Below are 22836 nucleotides of genomic sequence, written 5' to 3'. Positions count from 1 at the left end.
TCACCATCTGGCAGAGGAAGTCAGGACGACACTCACCTCTGGAGACACAGTCATGGCTGAACACAGCATTACAGGTGAGCCACGAGCATCACGTGACAGAACTGTGTCCCAGACAGCAGGTCACAGGCACAGGGGCTATGTCTACGAGTGGGGCTGTGTGCAGGACTCTGTCACAGGCTCCCTGGTCGAGCTGGGGTCAGAACGCGTCCCCCCAGGCAGGTCACCAAGTTGCAAGGATCTTGGCAGAGTGTCAAACTTATCACACATAAGCTGCCCCCAGACAATCAGAAAAGCCCTTTATTTGGTTGTATTCCTGCATCGCTGCACAGAGAGGAAGCACCATTACAGCTGCTGCCTGGGGTAGTGGGGCTGCTGGGCTGTCTGCAGGGCTGGAGAGCCACAGAGGTGGGCAGGAACCGGTCGTCTCTCCAGCGCGGCTGCCCCGAGGCCAGCAGACCCTGCAGAAGCAACGGGAGTCTTGTCACTCACTGACAGGAAACTCAGACACAGCCCTCCGGAACATCTAAGCTTCGTTTGATCGTGTCACACACATTTCAACACTTCCTCACACATCACATGCACTTTCCAAGGGGACCAACGCACACTTGCCTAAATGTTGTCTCTGCAGCAGCCCCGAGAGGCTGATCGGTGGCCGTGGCGCTGGGCCGGGGTGGCCTCCGAGGCTGGGTGAGCCCCCTCCTCCCGCTCTGCCGGGTGCCTGGGGGCCCAGACTCTGGGCCGGCCCCTTGCTGGCGATCCTAGTAAGTTCAGCAAACAAAATCACCAAGGAGTCAAAGGACTTTGCAACCGGAGGCAAATATGGACTACTTTTTAGTTTTAAAGGCCATGTGTTGATTCCAAAAACACATTCCGAGTGCCGGGGAGTGAGGTCTTGCTCTGTGCCGGGCTGATGGCCCCTGACGGGGCAGCTGCATGTGCAGTGCCCACCAGGAGGCCTCCTCCGGGCTGACCATGAGCAGGGCCTGAGAGTATGCCTGCCCAGTACCAGGCCCAGTGTCCGCTGTCAGCAGACCCTTCCCCTGTAGCCTCTGTGCTGATGCTGACAAAAGTCAAGAGTTACAATCCGTAGGCACCAAGCAGGGAGGGCAGGGTCCCCTGGGGGTCAGAGGGCACCAAGCAGGGAGGGCAGGGTCCCCTGGGGGTCAGAGGGCACCAAGCAAGGAGGGCGGGGTCCCATGGGGGTCAGAGGGCACCAAGCAGGGAGGGCAGGGTCCCTTCGAAGGTGGGGTGGGGTGAGGAAAGGAATCCCAGTCTTGTCATGGGAGCAAGCTGCTCAGGCAGATGGGTGGGACAGCCTCATGAATTGAGAAGCAGTGGGCACAGGCGTGGCTCTGGCTGAGCTGAGGAAGCTGGAGGCCACTGGTGGGGTTGCCAGACGGCCAAGAGTGGATGTGGCCTTTGGCATCGGACGCCACTAAGGGGCTTTAGGTGGGGGTCAGGGGAGCGTCCACCTGGCTTCTGGTGCTCAGGCAAGGGCTGTCCAGCGTGCTTCTGCAGAGGAGGCCCACATCTCAGACGGCAGCACAGTCAGTGGGTCGTGGTATACTCAGGGGTCAGCACACAATGGCCCATGGGCCAAACCAGCTGCTGCTTTTGTAATGGCTTTGGTGGGACACACATGTGACCGTTTGCTCACTGACCACCTGCAGCATTCTGCACACACCTGCCCCTCACAACCAGCCTGTGGGCCCTGCCCTGCGATGAAACACTGCAGCCATTACAGGGCAACTGCCTGAGTTCTGTGTGAGCTTCAGCAAAGCAAAACAGAAAGTGGTCTACAAAACATAACCTCAGAACACGTGAAAACGGTTTAAAAGGCAACACATGAAGACGCTCAGAGCATTACTGCTAGTGAGGCAGATTATGAGTTTTGTTTTTCAAACTTTCCACTTTCAGTGTCTTTAAGGAGCTGTATGCGGGGTCTTACCTGAGAGCCTGGGACACGCTGGCATGACTTGGAGTCAGGCTGAGGTGCTGAGGGCCTCGGTGGGACACGCTACCTGCGGGGACAAGAGGAAACTAACACACAGCTGCTTTAAGGAAGAAGACACCACACCTGCGGCGTGTCTTCACTCCGCTGTCCCCGCCCACTCCCCTTTTAGGCCCCGCCCATGACAGGAGCCTGGAGTGTTCGCATCTCACAACTCAGTCTTCTCTCCTTCGTGCATCCAGACTTTTCAAAGCACCCCGACCAATGTGCATCCTGATACCAAGACCTGGGACAGGGCTGTTCAGGCCGGAGTTTCAATTTGGCACTCTGGCCTCGGGGGGGGGCCTTCACCTCCACTGCAGGTGGGCTTGGCTAGGGAGGGACACCCAGGTATGCAGAAGGCACCCCACAAATGCCTGGAGACCTGCACTCTTCCTACTCTGAGTCCAGAAGCTCTCAGCTCGGACAAGAGGGCGGGAACAGAGGACAGACCGACCCTGCATTTTGCCTGCTGAACTCTCCAGGGTTTGTGAGAAACTTCTTTGGGGTGTGAATGGTCCCTGGTATGCTTTAGGCGCACCTGAGGGCAAATCTGGAAGATTGCTCTTTTTATACTTGAATTCCTTTGCACCCAATTTTGCAGAATTTTAGCAGCAGAAAGGCAGGAAGGAGGGGAGACAACATTTAGGTGAGGCTCCCGCAGTGTCAGCCCTTTCACAGCTGAAGAACCTGGGTCAGAGAGGCGAGTGCCTTTCCCTGGGGCACAGCACTGAGTGGCCCTGGGCTGTGTGGGCCGTGGGGGGCCCCTGCCCGCTGCTGGCGCTGGCACCAAAGCACCCCTAAGACTGCAGGTGAGCCTCAGGAGAGCCGGCAGGTGGCTGAGCACCCGGGAGGCAAAGCGTGGGCAGGCCGTGTGAATCCTGCTTTTACGTTCCACACTGCAGTGCAGGGTGGATTGACATCTGGGGGGCCGTGCTGATCCCAGAGACATGGCCCCTCCCAGGCCGGGGGTTTGCCTGCAGGCACAGCCGCCCAAAGCCTGTGCTCTGGGCCACCTCCTCCGTCTGGCGTTCTCTCTGCCCTCATCACCAAGGCAGCCGTGCACCCCAACACCCCTAAATGACGCAAACCAGCCACTTCCTTCCCAAGAGAGCCAGTCAGGGCTCTTGCCCACACGGCCCCTCGTGGACCCTGCCTCCCGGCGTGGCTGCCCCCCTCCTGGTTCTAGGGCTCCGTGAGTAAAACATGGTGGTCATCTCCTGACCCCTGGGCCTCCCCACCTGACTCACAAGTCCAGCACTGGGACCCCCGGGCAGGCCCATGCACAACAGTGTGGTATCTTCTGTCTGGCGAGCACGTGCTCAGTACTATGGGTGGGAGGTCGCTGAAACAGTTCCTTAGTTACTCTTTACAGTAATTTGTGAGAACTGTTGTCAACAGAGATGAGGAAACTGAGGCCTCAACAGGTCACCTCGCAGGAGTCGTGTGGGCAGTGCTCTGGGGCTAGGTGTGGCCCTGGGCTCTGGCCACCCCATGGACGTCAGGCTCTCGGTCAGGGGAGGCCAAGGAGGAGGAAAACCTCTGGACAGCTCAGGGCATCACGGAGGGGACGTCCCACAGACAGGAGGCCAGAGTGCGGCTCCTCGGCCACAAGACCCCCCATGCCTGGGCCTCCAATTTCTGCTCAGGAAAGCAATGCTACCTGATGGATGGTCGAAAGGTTTCCACCTGAAAATTTTAAATGAAAAACATCTGACATCTAAGAGGATAAGTTTCATTATCTAGAATACGGAAAAGCCCACCTCCCTGGAGTGCCAGGCACGGGCTCCGTGGGTCCTTGATGAGGCCACACAGCTCAGGCGATTGTTTGTGCCGACAGCTGAAGGACGACCCTCAGGTAAGTTCTGACGTGTGATCAGACATTCCTTCCAGGGGATGTGTTTCAACACGTGTTTTGCTTTGGGGTCTGGTTACAGGGACTCTGACCGACTTACCCATGCGTCCGTCTCGAGGTGGGCTAATCAGAGAGATTCTTGTCGGGCCAGCTGCTATCTCAGGCTAAGAACACAAAAAGAAAACGGTTGAGATGTTCCAAAGCCCATTTAGGACAGCGAGACTCTCCCTGCCTACTGAGAACACAGCTCCTAGTTAGCCTGACACATCTCTGGTTGACCAGGTTTGCCTGGGACGCAGGTCCCATGACACAGGGAGTCCCCCACTGGGCCCCCACTGCCCCACCAGCGCCCACAGCAGTGAGTGGATGAAGGACTAAGTGCTTCTAAGAGTTTCATAAGCAAGAAAAAGCAAACAAAGTTTGTGGTTGATGTTAGAAAATTTAAAATCCTGAGTAAATCCTCATTTGTGGTGCACAAGTCTGTCACCTGGAAAATACAGACGTTGGTGACCAGCAGGGGGCGGTGTGTGCTGGGCCCTGCTCAGAGCCTGGCACTTGCCAGCACAAGCATCACCCAGCAGTGTTCGCACCCTGATCCCCACGGGGGAGCTCAGAGTGGAGCAGGAGCAGGAGGGATGGTCCACACAGCTTCCAGCCCCCTGTAACCGCTGGGACCTGGGGCAGGAGGTGCACACGACAGCTGCACCTTTGTGCCGTTTAGGCTGCCGTCCTCACCTCCACAGCCCGTCTGCCTCATTCTTGGGCCCCGCCAGGATCTTGGTGGCCCGTCCTCCCTGCTCCTGTGCTCTGGCACACCCACCCCAACGACCCTGGGCCCCCCAGTGGTGGCCTCTCTCCACGGCTGTCCCCTCATAATGTCCACCTGCCATGTTTGTCCAGTGCAGGCCAACTCTGGCCAATGGGCACAGTGTGTGAAACTTCAATATAAAAAAGTTACTTCCACATCGTGAGGACTGAAGTAACTGCTGTCGGATCAGAACCGGGGAAATTGTGTGCCCTCATCCTGGCTTCTAATGAAAAAACTATTTGTATTCGTAGGGTCTTCTTGGGGGAGACTCCAGTAATAGGTGAAACAGTGAACCGAGAGACGTGATCCAGGACAGTGGCCACGACCCAGAAGTGGTGAACGGCCAGCCAGCCAGGAGAGCCAGCGGGGAGGGTGTCAGGGCTGCCGACCAGGGCAGGCTGACGAGGCCCTGCTGGGAGGACGGGAAATAAGACGCGCCCAGACTGGGCCATGGGAGGACTGCTTTCTGTGCAGGTTCTGGGGTGTCGGCTGCCCTGTGCCAAGCGCACACTTCACTCTGACCACTGGCAGTGGGGCCGATGTGGCCCCGCAGGACCAGACCCGGCCGGGCACGGCAACAGGAAGCACAGGGACTCAGGGAGGTACCCAACATTTGTGGGGGCCTGCAATGGTGGCGGGGAGTTTGCGGGAGGAACATGAGAACAGAAGCCATGCGTCCCCCATAAGCTCACAGGACGGGGTTGAAACTCAGCCTAACTGTCTCCTCTGCTCACAACTGCTAGGACCAGCTCGCACCAGAGAATGAATGCTCTGGGGACACTGGGGGCTCTGAGGTGTCAGGAGGGCGTTGAGGTCTGAAGCGGGCAGAGGGCTGCATGTCTGTGTGCCCTCCTGGTGCCTGCAGCTCTTGGTCCGTCTCTCCTCACCCCTGGGTGCTGGCTGCTGAGAACAGGTGGCAGTGGGGCCGATGTGTGACGTTGGTGTCTGTGGGCACACTGCACTTGTCCCGGGCCATGTGGGTCTGCATCTGTCAGCCCCGGCCTGCTTTCCTGACGGCCGGTGTGCGTTCATCTGGACTCTCCTTCAAAGCAGCTGATTTTGCTGATTTCCCTCATCAATTCACGAGTTCAACAAAGTATGCGTTCACTGTTGGCGTGAGTCAGCTCTTATTTTTAAAAAGCCAGTATCTGTTAACACTGGCCAGTCATAATGGAGAGTCCTGAGCTCCTCTGCAGCTAAGGCCTCAACCTGGAAAGCCGCGTCCAGCTGGCCCTTCACCAGCACTTGCAGGTGGCAGCAGGCTCTGCGTCTCCCACCTGCTCTCCAGGACCCCAGTCTTGGCGCCGGGCAGTGGGGAGAAGGGACCGGCACAGGCCCCCGCCACGAGGCCTTGTGGCTGCCAGCTTGGTGTTCTTGTCCTCTGTTCCCAGAAGCTCACCCTGATGTAATGCCCACTGCTCTGGCCACTCACCTGTGAGAAACCCTCCGGGGCGGGGACCCCACCATGACCATCCAGACAACGCCCCTTCTGGGGGCCCAATGGCGGGGCAAGCACTGGGGGTCCTGGGCTCCGCTCCAGCACTGCAGGCTGGTCCTGCCTGTGCCGTATGGGTGGGCTCCTGGGGCCTCTGCTTAGGGCTTCCAGGACACATGGTTCACTCGACCCACTGGGGGCTTACAGCAGCTCTCCCCAAAGCTTTTGTGTGCACTACTCCTGGACGGACATGGCGCGGGAGGCAAACTGGCTGACAAGTTTTCCTTGAGAAGCTGGGTTCTGCTCTGGCTCTAGGGTTGGCATGCCACAGCCCACACCTCATGTCTGTTAGTAAAGTTGTACTGGAACGCAGCTGTACCCACTGTTCTCACACTGTCAGCCAGAGACGAGCGGCTGGAGCAGACACTCTGGTCCACAGAGCCTCAGCCTTTCACTGTCTGGCCCTTGATACAGCCACTTACTCACTTTGGAATTGGAACGATTCATTGCATTCTGGTCCCTTAGCTGCGATTTCCAAGGGAACACCAGTGACACACAAGTCACTTCAGCCTGTCAGCCTTTAATCTCTGAAAGAGGCCACACATGGGCTGAGGCTCTGGTTCAACCTCGGGGGGGCACAGAGCCTCAGGGGGCATGGACGAGCCTGGGGGTCCACCTCAAGAGCTGCGGGCCAGGCTGGGAGGCTGGTGGGTGAGGGCCAGGCGCAGGTGCCCAGGGCAGGGAGGACTGTATCATGGCCACTCCCAGGTGTGGCGGGAAGCGGGTATCGGCTGGCAGACACAGCGGCACGGGCAGAGTGGGGAGGTGAGAGGCGCTGCAGAGGAGGCTGCCGAGGGCTGGGGATCCTGCCCCAAGCTGTATGCTCTGCTGCCACCTCACCCTGGGCTCCAGGTTCTGGCAGAATCTGGTTCCAGGATGCTGCCTGGATGCGGGCACCTCTCACTGGCAGGCTGCCAGGGGCTGCGGTTGTGTTTGTCAAGTGCTCGTACAAGGTGTGATCAAAATATATGGAGAATGTTTAAACTGAAAAAAACTTACAGTAAAAGACACAGTGCTATTAATGCCCCTCAGGATACTCCCCTTCGCTTTAGAACACACTATCCCATCGTTCTTGCCACTTTCTGAAGCAGTTCTGGACATCCTCTTTTGTGAGTATCTTTAGTTGTGTTGTCGTGGCTGCCTCGATGTCCTGAATTGATTTAAAATATTTACCTTTCACGGACATTTTGACTTTGGGGAAGAGCCAGAAATTGTACGGAGCCAAATCCAGTGAATAAGGTAGATGAGGACACACCGTCATGTTTTTATTTGACAGAAATTGTCGTACCAGAAGCGATGTGTGACATGGAGCATTGTCATGATGGAGGATGATTTATGGCACACTTTAAAACACACCTTCTCTTAACTACAGCTCACACCCGTCTGACTGCACTGAACAAGTTGAAATTTGTCACACACTGTTACTAAGGTTTGACACGCAGCTTCCCATATTGAAGGTCCCTGCTTTTCCATTGGATGGCACTTGGCAGTTTTTTGATCACACCTCGTAGGAGTGCTTGCCAACAATAAGTGCTGAGTAAGGGCTCAGAGCAGCGTCTCCACTAAGTCTGTCACTTGCCCTGCCAGGCGGGCACAGGGCCGCCGTGGACACCTGCTCCTGCCCTGCCCTGTACCGAGACTGGGCTCGGCCTGAGTGGGCAATGACGGCCAGGCCGAACTGCCCTGTGTTCCGGCCACAGTTCCTCTGGTCTTGCTTCTCTGTCCCCTCCCATTTCGGACCCATCTCTTTACCTGACAGGGTTTGTCCTGTTTTCAGTCAACACCATCTGCATCACTTGTCCAGGCCACAGGGGAGCATGGTCATGACATGAATAGTTCCATTAACCAGTGCTGGGACATGCAGCACAGAGCTGACGAACTTACCCTTCTCCTTGGGGAGGGCGTGAGGTCAACGTCCATGGATTCCACTCTGTCAAATAAACAGGGAGACACACTGACTGGGCCGGGGTCTTCTCTGCAAGGGAACACGCACATAACACCCCCGAGCTGACGCCCACATCCCCCTCGTGAACGGCCCCAAGCTCAGAACCGTAGCCCCCGTCACTGTCACTTCCCTCCATCCCTTTTACTGCACCCACTGTCTGCAAAACCAAACACAAACCCCACACAGCATGAAGGCCCCGGCCAGCTCTGGCGCCTCCATCCTGGGAGGGCACGCAGACTTCTAGCCCAGCACCCTCCTCTGGCCGCCAGTTCTGGGCTCGTCCAGTTCCTGCGACACGCCCACAGCTGCAGCATCTCATTTACTCACCTCAACACTGCTGGCCACGCGCTCTGCACACCTGGTCCACACACGCTCTACACAGCCGGCCCACACGCACTGCACAGCCGGCCCACGCGCGCTGCACAGCCGGCCCACGCGCGTTACACAGCCGGCCCACGCGCTCTGCACAGCCGGCCCATGTGCTCTATACAGCCGGCCCACGCGCTCTATACAGCCGGCCCACGCGCTCTGCACAGATGGCTCAGCAAACAGCCCACATGCTCTGCACAGATGGCTCAGAGAATGTTAGTCCCTTCACTTTGGCCAGCAGCTGACAGGGAAACATGATTTGGGCCTCCCCACAGGACAGAGACAGAAAGAACAAGGAAAAGGAGGGAAGACAGTGACTCAGTCACCTTCAAAGAGCGCTGAGCGCCACAGGCTGCGCTGCCAAGACATGGGACCCACAGGCTCTCGGACGACCTGCCACTGGCCCCTTTGTGCCACGTGTCCCCAACTCCCATCATTTCAAGAAAACACAAAGATGGAGGAGGGACACACTCTAGGGGCCGTTGGCGAGGTGGGGTTGGCGTCCCCAATGGGGCCACCAGCACAGTCACCAACCTCATCCTTCCCTTGTGCTGGATTTGTTCCTGAGCCTCCCTGACCACAGACGGTTCAGGAACACTGCTGCTTCAGCCCAGTCACATGGCCACTCCACAACCAGCCGCGATGCCCACAGGGACACGGCTATGACTGGGCAGCTGGGACCACACCTCACTCTGGGATCTGCTGCAGTGAGAGCCGGGGCTAGGCATTGCCCAGCATCCAGTAAGTGCCCAGAATTCGGGGACTTAGAGAGGACAAGGGATGGGAAGGGAATGTACGAAGCAGAAGGACTTGTGCCTTATCAGTGTCACCCAATGAGTCCCACAAACTCCCAGACCAGTCGTACGGGACACACACACCTCTCAGAGGCCGGCGAGTCAGGGGGCAGGAACAGGCATCCGTCTGGCTTTGCCGAAGGGGCTGTGAAACACACCTCAGAGCTCAGCATGTGGCTGCCGCTGGCGGCACCATCCTCATATCCTTCCCGGCAGGCGTGCCTCCACTTACTTGAAACTGGATGTTTGATTGTGCTGAAAACTGTTTCTTGTGATGGTCTCATACTAAACAGATGGGAAAAGGGGTTAATTAAACCAGGAAAACTTACTTCCAACCAATTCATTCCAATTGGAAGTACGAGGACTGAGACAGGCAGACGCTATCCCTGGGCTGTGCCCGACCCCTCGCCAGCCTCATTTCCCAGATGCTCCCGTTCCACCCCGAGAAGCTCCCTGAGGACAAGCACTTGGCCTGCTGACCCTGCTGAGGACACAGCCAGTGCTCAGTGACGACTGACCATGGTGGCAGTGCTGGGGCTCAGCTCCTCTCAAGGGCATTTGCTCTTCCTTCCAATGACTCAGAAAAACTGGGTGTGGAGGAGGGCAAGTCCCCCAATGCCCCACCGTCACAGAAGCTGGCACCCACAGGACCAGCTTGGGGTTGCTCCCCGGAGCAAAGAGCGGGCCACACCAGGTGTGCATGCAGTGAGTCCCCGGGAGGACCCAGCACTGATCGCCACCGTGCCAGAAACACTCCACCTCGAGCAAGAGCCGAGGAAAACACGGAGGATTTCAGGTATAGCAAATAAACTGCTGGTGAGACACAAAAATACGCAAGCAACACAGTTGTAAAAAGAACCAGGAATGTTCTAGAAATGTAATAAAACAGCAAATCAAAGCTTGGTGGTGGTGTGAGCAGTAGAGCTGAGTTGGGCTGCACATAATCTAAAGGTCAGAGTCAACGGCCCTGCAGGGCTGCTGTCTGCCCCACTGGCCGTGTGTGCAGGTGACCCAACTAGCGTGTGCAACCCACCACCCTGGGACTTCTGAATCAGCACATTCAAAACAACAGAAACTACACTGCGTCCTCTCGGACCACAGGCACAGCTGAACGCATGTGATACCGTGTTCACTGCCGCTGTCTCAATCAGCCCAGCACAGATGGATGAGCGGCTGGGCTGCCTGCCCTCCCCTTCCATAACTGCTACCTCACAGCTCCTCCCGTTGCCCCAGGAATCACAAGGACCCCACCGGGAACCATTCATGCTTTTCTACTTTTTCATCTCCATTCTTTCCCTCGGCTTCCTACTGCATTTCTGCTGTGACGGAGCTTCTGGTAAACCAAGTGCTTTCTTCTGCTCCCTGGGTGTGGCCCGTGTTGGAGACAGACGAGCGGACACCTGCGTGTACGCCGAGGGAACCCACCTGTGCAGCTGCTCCATCTGCAGCACGGACTTCCTGAGGGCGTCTTCCAGCTTAGAAATCTAGATACAATGAGGGACTTCCGTTACCACACAGGCTGTGCCAAGTGACAGTGAGCAAAACATGCAGGCCCTCTCATTTCTTAGATCCTAAACCAGGACGTGAGTCATGTGGTTTGCAGTGCACGTGCGCCACGCCCAGCCAGCACCTGGGGCCCTGTGGGAGCTGAGACTGGCACCTGTCAGTGCTCGTCTGCACGAGCACCCATGACCCTCAGCGCTCCAGTCTCAGTGGTCCCTTCAGGTCTGGGCTCCGGTCGCTATGTAGCAGCTGTGAGACCTGCAGTTCCTCACTGACATTGTCTGACCCTACATCAGCCTCTGGACAGCGTGGTTAACTCCATCTACTCTTCACTTATGCTGTGAGGACTGACGGGTAAGACACACAAAGGCTTGGTCGGGAGCCTGTGGCCGGGGGTGGGTGGGCCCGACAGCTCTGTGGACACAGCCCACAGGGGCCAGGGCTGGGCAGCAATTCGCCTCCTCTGGCTGATCTCTGAGCAGACCCACTGCCTGGGGCACATAGGAGGGGAGAGGACAGGAGACACCAAGCACTCGGCTGGCCAGGCCTCGGGGCAGTGCCACCCTGACACCTGCAATGTCCAACACAAAGGTGGTGGGACAGCTTCCACACTCAAGGAGGTGGCTGGAAGTTCCGTGACTTCAGAGCCAGCTGCTGACTCTTACTTCACAACATCCAAAGGTCTTACAAAAGGACTTTTCTAGAAAACAAACACAATGGTATGTTTGAATAGAGAAGTCTAAGCTGCCACCTGTGCTAAAAGCCCTGATATTACTCCCGACCAGGTGAGGAGGAGAGCCCATGGGGCGTGTCCTGTAGGGGTGTCTCAGGCGTGTCCCGTGGGGGTGTCTCAGGCGTGTCTTGTGGGGGTGTCTCAGGCGTGTCCTGTGGGGGTGTCTCAGGCGTGTCCTTTGGGGGTGTCTCAGGCGTGTCCTGTGGGGGTGTCTCAGGCGTGTCCTGTGGGGGTGTCTCAGGTGTGTCCTGTGGGGCTACGCCCTATGGGGTGTCTCCAGTGGGGTGTGGCCCCCAGCCACTCTGAGCTGACCTTTCCCCTTTGCCCTCCACCCGGCTGCTCCCCCCTCTGCTCCGTGTCACCATCCTTCCTGGAGGTCTAATCCCAGTCAGAGCTGAAGCTCCGATGAATGTCTGTTTTCACTGAAGCTTTATTTTCCATTGTTTAGTTTGGAAATCAAGGAGGGAGGATGTTTGTCGGGTAAACAACAGGCACTTCGAGCTTCCTTGTGTGAGGACCAGCCAGAGCACGTTAGTCGTTAGTCACTGTTTATGGAAAAGTGCCTCTGAGTTTGGGGGACAGCAGTGGACCCCGACATAAAACTGGCTCAGTGACCATGGCTGGGCCTGGAGCAGCAACGGGGCCGACAGGAAACGTGCAACGGCTGAGGGTCCGCGGGACAGATGGCATCCAGTGGCCTCCATATTGTGACACAGTGTCGGGTGACAAGTCTGACAGGAAATCAAAAGGTCAGCACTTGTGGCAAAAAAGAGACTGAATTTACCTTTTCTCTGTAGAAGGCTAACAGTCTTTTCCTGTGTTTTTCTTGAAATTCTGAAATCTGAGAAGAGAACAGATGTCAGCTGCTGACACTGGCACATGGCCGTGTTTGCGTCCCCCACAGACATGTGTCCCCCTGCCCGCCTCTAGGACGTGGGCGCCGTCTATGCCCAGAGAGGGCCCCAGGATCGCGGTGCAATTAATGAATGAATGAATGACGCAGCGGACACTCTCTAAGGCAAACACAAGCTAAGGTAGCATATCCCACCTAGTCAGTGCAGACGCCAGGGCTGCTCTGTCACCCCTCCACGTGCCTTAGGTGGTGCTCTGGGCCCTGGCCATGGGAAGGGACTGACCTACATGGGCCAATCACAGCACACTGTCCCTTTGACAACAGTGACTGGATCACAGGATGGCCTCCTGACCAAATAGCACCCATGATAACACCCTGAAACTGTGACATGGACCAGGGCTGGGGTGGGTGGGACGAACCAAGGTTGAGAGTGACGCCGAGACTGGCTGAGCTGAGAGCTTCTGAGCTTCTGAGAGCCAGTGACCGAGCCTGGGTTCCCAGGGCCAGCTGCATCCTCTGTTCATAGGAGCCCAGCTTGTGCGCTGGCAGTGCATACAGGCTGGACTGAGCCCGAGAGCACAAGTGATAAAAGTGAACTCTGACACTTCATATCAGGGACGTTTTCAGACAATGAACTGAGAAGACCCATCTGCGGAAAGGAGAACGGCCAGCCCCACGGGTCTCCAGTGCCTCGGCTGTAGCCGTGGCTACCTCCAGAAGGCAGGACTGGTCAGGAGTGACCAGCCCCCTCTTCACGGTCTCCCGACCTCCTGGCTGCTGCAGGTCCCTGGGACTCAGAGCTTGATGGACGCAGCGCAGGTCCCAGCCTTCCAGTTTTGGCCTCAGGCCGGCTTTACGCTCTGGAAGTTGCTGAGGACCCCAAAGAGCTTTGTCATGTGGGTTTCAGCTGTTGATGTTTACTCTGCTAGAAATTAATACTGAGAGACATTTAAAATATTTATTATTTAAGAAAAATAAACCCAATAGGTTAACAAATATCGAGATGCAATTTCCCATATCGTGAAGTCTGTGGAAATCACACTTGGCACCTGTGAGAGATGAGGTGACGCAACCCAGAGGCGTGGAGGGAGGTCACTCGGCAGCGCCTCACAGTCCTCGCTCTGCACGCCCGTGCAGGCTGTGTGGTCTGACGGGGACAGTCAGCCCTGCTTCTTCCAGAGGCAGGACGAGGCCCTGTGGGGCGTCTGCAATGCCATGTCCTTACCCAGATGTTCCAGCCTGCTGGTGGTTCTGAATGCTGTGGGGGAGGCTCTCCCCTAGTTCTCAAACACGGCAGCTTCTGGGCTCCAGGGGGGGACCCGGCCCGGAAAAGGGTCTGCTGCAAACTGGCAACAATGTTGGTCTGCATCCCTGCCTGGCTCTCGTCTTGTGCTGATGCTGCGTTCTAGGGCATCCATGTGTTCCCTGGGGAGCCCCCAGGACAAAGGGGGACAGCCATGACACCACAGGCACAGAGCCAGAGGGCAGTTTCCCAGAGGACGGGACAGTCTTGGCAGACTGGCTGACCATGGCTTCCCGACAGACCCGCCCACGCGCCGAGCATGGTCCCCTCAGCCTCTGTTGGCTGGCCACCTCAGGGCCTCTTCGGCGGAGTGCAGGCGGGAGGTGGCCCGCGGCAAGTTAGCAGAGGAAGAAGTAGGCTGGCAGGGCAGAGGCAGGGCTCCTCCTCTCCCGGGCAGCTTCCTGGACAGCCTGGTGGATGACCAGGTCAGCCATGCGGGGCGGGGCCGGGGGTGACAATGGGGCCGCACCCCTTCACAGCTTACAGGCTGAGGCAGAGGAGAGCGGGCAGAACATGGAGCAGGAAGGGCTCGGGGGTCAAAGGCCACAGCCCAGTGACCCTCAAGAAAGGACAGCTTCACGAAACAGCTGCTGACCCAGGGGCCTGTCCAAACCCGAGATTCTAAGGTCCATCCTCGAGTCGTGAGGATCAGCAGGGCATCGGACCAATGACCACGATATCAACCACGGAAGGACACAAACGGCAACAGAGCAAAGCAAACGGGCTGTGCAGTGAAGATGGCACAGCACACACCTGGGCAGGAGACCACTTACCCTGGGCCCACAACCGCACGGCACGCTCACCTGGGAGGTCTCCTTGGAGTACTTCTTGCACAGACTGTCTATACCCGCAAACAGCGCCTGGATGCCTGAGTCCGTCTGGAAGAGAAAGAGAGAGGCGTCTCCATTTGCTGCCTCTGACCCCACACTCATGGCCACTCATTCAAAACTGAACTGAAGACCCAGAAGGAGCCCAGGCAGGAATGACCAGTGCATCCCAGTTGTCTCCAAGAGGCACTGGGGGGTGTCCCGCCTCCTGGCTGCCTGGGATTTTCGGGTGAGCGCAGTGCCACTGCCCAGGGACAGAGGGGCAGCATGGCCTGGCAGCTGCTGGAGCCCTCTGGGCATGTGTCCTCACCTACCAGGTGACACTCATCTTTGCTTGCAAAGGTTCCGGCGAAGGTTCAAGGAGGCCGGAGGTGAGAGCCAAGCACCAAGCGAACACTGAGACCAGAGGAAAGCCTAAGAGCACAGTGTACCGTCATCACCAGTACAGGGAACATGAGGAACTAAAGGAAAAGCAGGGTTTCGTAGTGGTGTCCACCTACTTACAGACATGGTGCAGATACGCGCCAACCACTGTGTCCGCGGGCACTGACGTGGGAGTGGCGCCCTTGACCAGAGGCAGAAGGACAAGAACACAGCAGGGCCCGGTAAGGACACACACAGGACCCAGAAGATGCAGGAGAGCCTCGTGCCCCTCCCCAGGCCGGTCTTTGCTTCAGAACCACCGGTGTGACACAAGCATCAGGATGGAGATTTGATCCCACCCATTTAACCTACTTGTGCTCCCCAAATTCCATGACTTGACAGTGACACTAAATTTAGGGATAAAGTGGCCCCGTGGTAGGATGGAGGAAATGCCCCCTGAAGGGCCAAGGCTCTAGAGGGAAGCATGGAGGAGACAGCGAGTGACTCTGGCTGGTGAAGCGACTCCAGGATCCGTGCGCAGGTCACAGGGTCCCTGGGCCCGGCCACTGAAGGCGCAGGGGCTCTGGGTCCGGGTCCGGAGAGCCCTGCTCTGCACCAACTCGACCTGCCGCACACTCGGGGGCCTCCACCCCAGGTCACAGAAAATGGGAGAGCACCCCCAACAGAGCGTGGCTGCCTGGTGCTCAGGGGTGGAGAGCACGATGTCATGTGCAGATGGATGTATGACACCTACATAGACGCACCCAAAACAACATGATTAGCTCCCCATCCAGAAACGGAAGCCACTGTTGCTGATGAACTAGATCCACGGCCTCTGTGCGGGGGAGCGAGTCACTCTGCATGTGAGCAACCCTGAGTGGGACAGAGGCGCGTGACTTCATTCCACATGGACAGCCACCCCGACGGGACGGGGAGTCACCTGAAGCCCAGCAGGGCAACTACACACTCAACAGCCAACCTGTGAGAGACCAAAGCAAGCAGAGAGTGGTATGACCCAAGCCATAGAAAGCGTTCATTTTCAGTAACGATTCTAACCCTGGGGACAATATAAATTCACAGTGAAGGCAGGCAGAGGAACGTTGAAGAATTCGTCACCAATAGGCCTCACTAAATGACATGACAAAAGGAACTCCCCAGAAAAGGACCCTCAGGGACAGTGGGGGACTCGGGATGTGGGAACCCTAAGGAACGTTAACCCCCCAGTAATGTCTGTGGGGTTTAGTACAGAGAATAAAACACACACAGCAGTCAGAGGCCAGGTGGAAGGAGGTCCGTGGAGCCGAACACCTGGGGCCTGGATTTGTGAAGGGACCCCATTTACATAGACTTGAAAAGGCCGCATGCTGCAGTCTCTCAGGTCACACAAATGAGTGCTTTCTGGAGCCGAGTTATGCACTTCCAATTTGTGCACTTTTGTGCACTGTACTTCAACAAAAGTCAGCAAAAATGGTAACTAAAATCCCCAAATATTTTCAAATTAATCAATATACACCTGGGTCACCAGAGTCATCAAGTAGAAATTTGAAATGATTTTGAAGTGAAGACAATGAAAATATAACACAGCCAAACATATGTAATTCCAGCAAGGATGAACACTAAATAGGCCTCATTGAATGACGAGGGACAGTTAGGACTCTGTGATACAAATGTTAGAAAGGAAAGGTTGGAAGTTGATGCTGAGCACCATCTTAAAGAACAAACTAAACCAAAGGAAAAAAGAAAATGATAAGGAGAATTAACAAAATGGAAAAAATGTCAAATAAAGATAAACAGAGCCAAAAATTAATTCTTTGAAAAATACTAATAAAAGTCAATAAACACTTGATAAGACTGTTCAAGAAAAAAGAGAGAAGGCACTATTAAGATGAAAAAAGGACATTACAGATATTATGACACTAGAAACACCAAAGGACTGCAAACACATTGGTGACAAGATGTTGGAAAATTCAGATGAAGTGCACAAATTCCTAGAAAAATACAACTTACTTAAATTGACCTAAGACGAATTAGGAATTCTGAATAGTCCCATATCTAATAAAGAAATTCAATCCCTAGGTAAAAACCTTCTAGGTTCAGATAGCGTCACTGGTGGATTCTCCCACACATTTTATAAACAACCCATCTTCCAGAGGAGAGAAAATGAAGAAAATGTTCACCTCCTGTCATGAAGCCAGCACAACCCCAATTCACTAAAGCTTGCAACAGGCATGAAACAGGGGGAAGCAGTCAGTTGTCACATGAACACAGGTGCAAAACATACAGGCTAGGCTGCCTCACAATCAGATTGCATTTATTCTTAGAGGCTAACGTGGGTTTAAAATTCTAAAAATAAATGCAATTCACCCCATTAACAGAATAAAGTAGAAAAATCAAATGCCAATCTCAATAGTTACAGAAAAGCTATTTGATAAAGACACTGTTCATGATAAAAACCCTTAGCAGAAAACCTATGTGCGCCTAATACTTCATGGCGAAACACTACAAGTTCCATCCTGAAATCAGGAAGAGACGCAGGACGCCTGCTGTCACTGCCATTTCTACTCCACGTGGTACTGGAGGTCCAGGCCAACGCAGGAAAGAGAAAAAGGCGGAAGGACAGAAGGGGAGGAATGAAACAAATATACATTCAGAGATGACATGACTGTGAACAGAGTCTAGAAAAACAGATACGCCAACAGAATTTCAAGGGACTCATGTGAGGTCACTAGGTGTAAGTTAATGGGCAAAGTCCATCGCACGTCACCACCAGCAATAAGCACTGAGGAGACAGACGTAAACATGGCTGGCAGCACCCCAAACAGTGGGTACCTGAGGGCAATGCTGACTGCATCCTCAAAGAAAACCGATGTCATTGCTGAGAAATCCGAGCGTATCTAAGTGAATGGCAAAGTGTGTGTGCCATGTTCACGGACTGGGAGAGCCAACAGCACACAGATGTCAGTTTTACCCACATTTTGACTACGTGCAAGCCCGACAGAAATCCCAACAGGATTCTGTGTGTAGAAACTGACAACTTGACTCCAAAACTTAGATGGAATGCGAAGGCTAACATAGGCTAACAATGCACCAGACAGCTCCCCAGTCTCAGGGGTTAGGGGGGCATTTGTTCTCTCCTGAGCTTGGTAGGTGGCTTTCCACCAGGACCAGTCTCCTGTCAGCAGCTGCCCTCTGCTGGGCCCTCAGCATCCAGCTGGAGGAGGGGGAGAGGGAAGACTCTCTGGGAGACTGTTTTGGGGGCCAGGCCCAGAATGGTATTTCTCACAGGATGTAGGTGGAGAAACAGTCTCACTGGGTGTGCAGGAAGAAAGGGAGCAGGGATGAGGACAGCCCTCCGGCTGGGCCAATCTGCCATTCCGGTCACTGGTGTCCACTTTTCTCTTCCTCTACACAGATAGGTCACCCCCCCTCAAATGCCCATCACTGTGTCCACACCACAGCCCAGGGTCTTGGGTGGTCCTCTCCTTCATGTCCTGATCTGGTCTGCAACTTATGACCTTGGCCCACCCCACCATGACCAAAGTCTGACGGGGGACTGGGTTGGCACAAGTCAATCAACACCCCCAGTGGCAAGGGGGGAGGGGGAGGACACAACAATCTTGGGGCCCTGCAAGCAGCTGTCCTGGGGCTCCTACCTTGGGGTCATCTTGATTATAGACTGGCCTCTGCCGTCCAGGGGACCCTCCTGCCCACCCATCTGCAGCCCCAGGTTCTATCCGCTGAGGGTTCTTCCTTGTCTCTGGCTCCCCAAGGCCCCTGATCACCGAAGACCTCAAAGTGTCATCTGACCCCTGAAGCCCAGAAGCACATGGCTGCTCACCTGCTCCTGCTCACATCCCTCCCCACCTGCTGCAGAACCGGCCAGGTCGGCCCACAGGTACCCCTGGGTCTGCATGTCCTTCTGCTCTGCACTTCAGCAGAGGCTGCCTCCTGGGTCTCTGTAGGCTCCCGGGCTCAGTCTGCCCTGTTCCCTGGCTTCCCACCACCTGACACATAAGGCAGCACGACACTGTGTGTGTGTGTGTGTGTGGTGACAGTAATGGCCCGTTTTAACGACACATGAACCGACATACACAGGTCTGTCAGGTGGTGTCTGCACGGCAGGGCAGAGTGAGCGCCTTCCCACGAAGGACCCTAGAGATCAGCTTGGCCTGTTGCGAGGCGCTTTGTTTTAATGAGAGAAACTGATCAGAACAGAAGCCACTAGGACACTGCATCTAGCCAGGGCAAGTGTTGTTTTGTGAAACTGATTCCCTATTTTTGCACACACATCTGGTACACACGCACATGCACACACACTCTGTCCTGGCGTCATCAATGGTCAGGGTCAGGGAAGCCACCGCCATGCAGGATGGCCGCAGAGACCTGAGGGCAGTGGGGGAGGGGGAGAACGTGCCAGGGCCAGGCTGCAGGGGCCGCAGCAGGTCAGAGTTGTGGGCCTGGGGACCAGGTGTCCACCAGAGGACGGGCCACAGAGCTGGGGGTAGGAGGGCCTTGGGTTTTACTCCAGGGAATTTGGGAATGTGACCCAGGATGAAAACAGAAGGGAGCTGGAGGTGTGGGGCTCCACCTTGGGGGCGGGGGGACGGTGGGACAGGAAGGGATGGCATCCCGAGGAGACTGCAAAAAGAGCCCATGAAGTTTCTGATGGGTTAGATTGTGGGTGTGAGAAAAAGAGGAGTCAGACCAACTTCTGCGTTTTAAACAACTTCACTCTCTCTCTCATATACACTTACACAGAGGACAAAATCTGCACTTTTTCAAACACCCACAGAACATGGAACAATTATGTACTAAGCCACATGAAAACCTTGGTTAATTAAAAAAAGAAACCATATAGCCATATTTTCTGGTCACAGAGCCATAAAATTAAAACTCTGCCACAAAAAAATGACAGTGGAGATAAAATCTAACCACTTAGAAATTAAAGAATATTCTTTCAAACAATTCTTGAGTTAAAAAAGGAGTAAAAAGAGAGATTAGAGACTATTTAGAAATAAGAGAAGCAATATTTGAAGTAATGTGGAATGGCAGTGAACAGAAGGAAATGGATGGTCCTAAATATATTTACTAGGAAATAAGAAAGAACATAGGTGGACTCAACAGTCAATCCAGGGAGGCAGAGAAAGGCTAGGGGCCTCCATCCCTCAACCACAAGCCTGGCCAGCTGTGCTACTAGTAGCAGTAGAAACGGGCAGAGAGTTTAAAATGAGACGTTTGGAGGAAAACAGGGCATTGTCTATTAAAAATTTAAATATTTATATCTTTGTCCTGGCTTTCCCACTTCTAGAAATTTACGCTACAGAAATATTCTTACAAGTATGCAGAGATTTTAGTGAAAAATGTTCACTGTACGATTGCTTAAAATAGTGAAATACTGAAAAACCCCAAGGTTTACCAATAGAAAAATTATGAAATACTATGCAGTCATCTTTAAAGAGTGAGGATGGCCAAAATATGTCAACTGAGAAAATACCGGTTTTGTAAGAAGATAACTCACAGTAACATACACAGAACAGGGATTCTACTGCTGGCTGCTGTCTCTTTGGGGACAGAACCTGAGGGACTTTCACATCCTCCACTAATGACCTTCTGAATCAGATGCATTTGGGGTAACTTTGTATTAATATGTAATTTAAAAAAACAATTGTTATAGATCAAAACACTGGATCAAATACATATCTTGGAGCCTAAGTATAAGGAGAACAATTATTTGTAATTAAATTGAAACCAAACAAGTTAAACTGATGTCTTTTATAGAGAACAAAAGGCATTGTTTTAAGCCTACTGCAACAGTAATCAATTTTAAACTTACTTTCCTCCAACCCTCTTAACTAGATATGAGCCCTGTGAAACACTGAACTCTATCACTTTGTTAAGGAGCTTGTATTATACTGAAGAAGTCTATTCAACCCATTTTCATTTCCAGAAACATAGCACAGCAAACCTATGAACAGGCCAATCTATGATTAAGAAAGAAAATTGTAGGAGGTATCTGAAACCAAATCCTAATTACACTTTGATTACTCAGAAATCTTGTAAGATCTTCTAGTTAACCTAATAAAGTGAATGAAAATTTTAGACACTACAAATGACTAAAAATTAAATCTCAAGTTTAAAGAGAAACACTGTGATCAATATTCAGATACTACAGATTTCAACTTACATGTTTTGAGAGTAAAACTGTATGACAAGGAACTTTACAAATCAAACATTCATCCTTTTTACCTATAAAATAAAAGTAAATTTTATTATATTAGAGTGAGTACTGTTTTTAAATATGTATAAACACACTTTAAATTATAATGCTTCTTCAAAAAATATACAGGATTATAGCACTTATTTTTTTCACATTCAGATACTGGATGAGACTATGGGTATGGATACAGGTGAAAAAAATTTATACAACTGACAGTCCTTTTTTTCCTGCTTTGCAACTATGCCCCAAAATAGTGGCCATACAGATCAACAGTACTTAAACTTAAGTCTATCCCTGATATTTCTTACAATTAGATTTTATAGTGATATCTTACTTTGAAACTAGCTCCTTACAGCCCACTCAACAGGTACATTTTTGAACCCCCTCGGGCTCACTTCTGCACCACTACGGATTGCTCCCGCATCCGCTCCCTGGATAAATATTTTATAAGTATTCACCGAGCTCCTGCTACCTGTAAAGCAGTGCTTGGACCTAAGAATGAAAGATTAATATGTCCCGCCTGCTAGCGTCAGCTAACTGCCCTCTGTAAGGTCTTTGCCCACATCCACAGTGGCGCTAGTATCTATTTCACCACCTTCCTCTCTCTGGAACTCTAGTTACCACCATGGAAACCTGCACCTCGGTGGACCGGCGCTAACAGCAGCCTCGCCCTCCCTCCTGCCCTCCACACTGGCACCTTCCCCCATGACCACAGCTTGCTCCATCAGAGCGCTCAGTGTCACCAGGGAACTCAGAACTCCCTCCCACTGTCCACTGCCCTCGTGCCAGCCAGCTCCTTGTGTGGGGGCAGCAGAGCCTCTGGTCCTGGGCTCTGCACCTCCTCCAGCCTCCCAGCTTCGTTTCTTCACCAACCAGCCTGGAGCGCAGGCCGACCAGTGGACGCGCCAGCCTCCTGCACGCCTTGTCCTCCCTGCAGCACGCTCAGCCCACCCCGGCTGTGTCTGTCCCCTCTCCTGGTCCACGCAGCTGAGCTCCAGGAAAACCATCCCGAGAGGTGGACTCAGATTCGTGGATTCCAACACAGCCGACGCTGCAACCCTGCTGGGCACCCTGCACTCTTCTGGTGTTCCCCCAGCCCCACGTGGGGTGTTGGAACAAGCCCCCTCGCACACGGACCGAAGAAAGGAGCCCCCAGTCGAGACCCTTCCCTCCCCACCACAGAGCCCAGTTCACTGCCCCTTCGTCTCCGTCTTGGGGACATGCTCCTCCGGTGAGCGGGGAGCCTGACCTCTGGCCTGGGGGCTCCCCCACGACAGACCCACGCACAGAGGGTGGTCCCTTCCTCCCTACAACACCGCCGCCCCGCTGCCCCACGCACATTTGCTCAGGCAGCCAGCGCAGTATACGTGGCCGCAGCTGGTCAGGCTGAAGCATGCTGTCCGGCGCGGAGGCTGGAAGCAGCGATTACAGAACACCCAGGTGGCCATGCCATGCACGTTCGCGCCGTCTTCACGACGCCCAGGCCACACGACACCCACGTGAGACCCAGCCGCGGCCTCCAGGTGCCGGCCCTCGGCGACGAGTCCGCGCCTGCGCACGCGGCCGGCAATTCTGCGCACGCGGCTGCCAATTCTGCGCACGCGGCTGCCAATTCTGCGCCTGCGCAAACTGGAGCGCGCAGTCCCGCACCTGCGCACCAGCGTGCAGGCCGCTCCCGCCAAAACCCTGACTGGAAGGTGCCGACCGGCAGCCTGTTCGGCTTCTCTCCCTGCGGGGTGTATTGGCTGCACGTCCGTCCGAGAGGAGGAACACGCACGGTG

General features: G+C 54.4%; 1 protein-coding gene across 1 annotated transcript; it reads right to left on the bottom strand.

Annotated features, from left to right (window-relative positions):
• Window positions 1-342: 342 nt before the first annotated feature.
• Window positions 343-22503, bottom strand: RNF212 (ring finger protein 212). The gene is made up of 12 exons (XM_033105775.1): window positions 22395-22503; window positions 21023-21084; window positions 14452-14526; window positions 12277-12333; window positions 10682-10740; window positions 9489-9541; window positions 9339-9401; window positions 8033-8076; window positions 3946-4009; window positions 1949-2021; window positions 610-758; window positions 343-458 (listed from the first exon to the last, which is right to left on the bottom strand). Exons 1-12 carry the CDS (start codon window positions 22501-22503, stop codon window positions 343-345), a joined length of 924 nt encoding a protein of 307 aa, XP_032961666.1.
• Window positions 22504-22836: the final 333 nt, after the last annotated feature.

This window comes from Rhinolophus ferrumequinum, chromosome 5 (genome assembly GCF_004115265.2).
Source record: "Rhinolophus ferrumequinum isolate MPI-CBG mRhiFer1 chromosome 5, mRhiFer1_v1.p, whole genome shotgun sequence".
NCBI classification, from domain to species: domain Eukaryota; kingdom Metazoa; phylum Chordata; class Mammalia; order Chiroptera; family Rhinolophidae; genus Rhinolophus; species Rhinolophus ferrumequinum.
The sequence above is the reverse complement of the archived record's forward strand: the minus strand, read 5'-3'. Positions and strand labels throughout refer to the sequence as shown.

Coding starts and splice junctions, on each gene's coding strand:
- RNF212 (XM_033105775.1), bottom strand. CDS start 22,503: ATGGCCACCTGGGTGTTCTGTAATCGCTGCTTCCAGCCTCCGCGCCGG. Junction 10,741..12,276: donor TAGCCTTCTACAGAGAAAAG/GTAAATTCAGTC, acceptor CATTGTATCTAG/ATTTCTAAGCTGGAAGACGC. Junction 459..609: donor GCTGCAGAGACAACATTTAG/GCAAGTGTGCGT, acceptor TTGCTTCTGCAG/GGTCTGCTGGCCTCGGGGCA.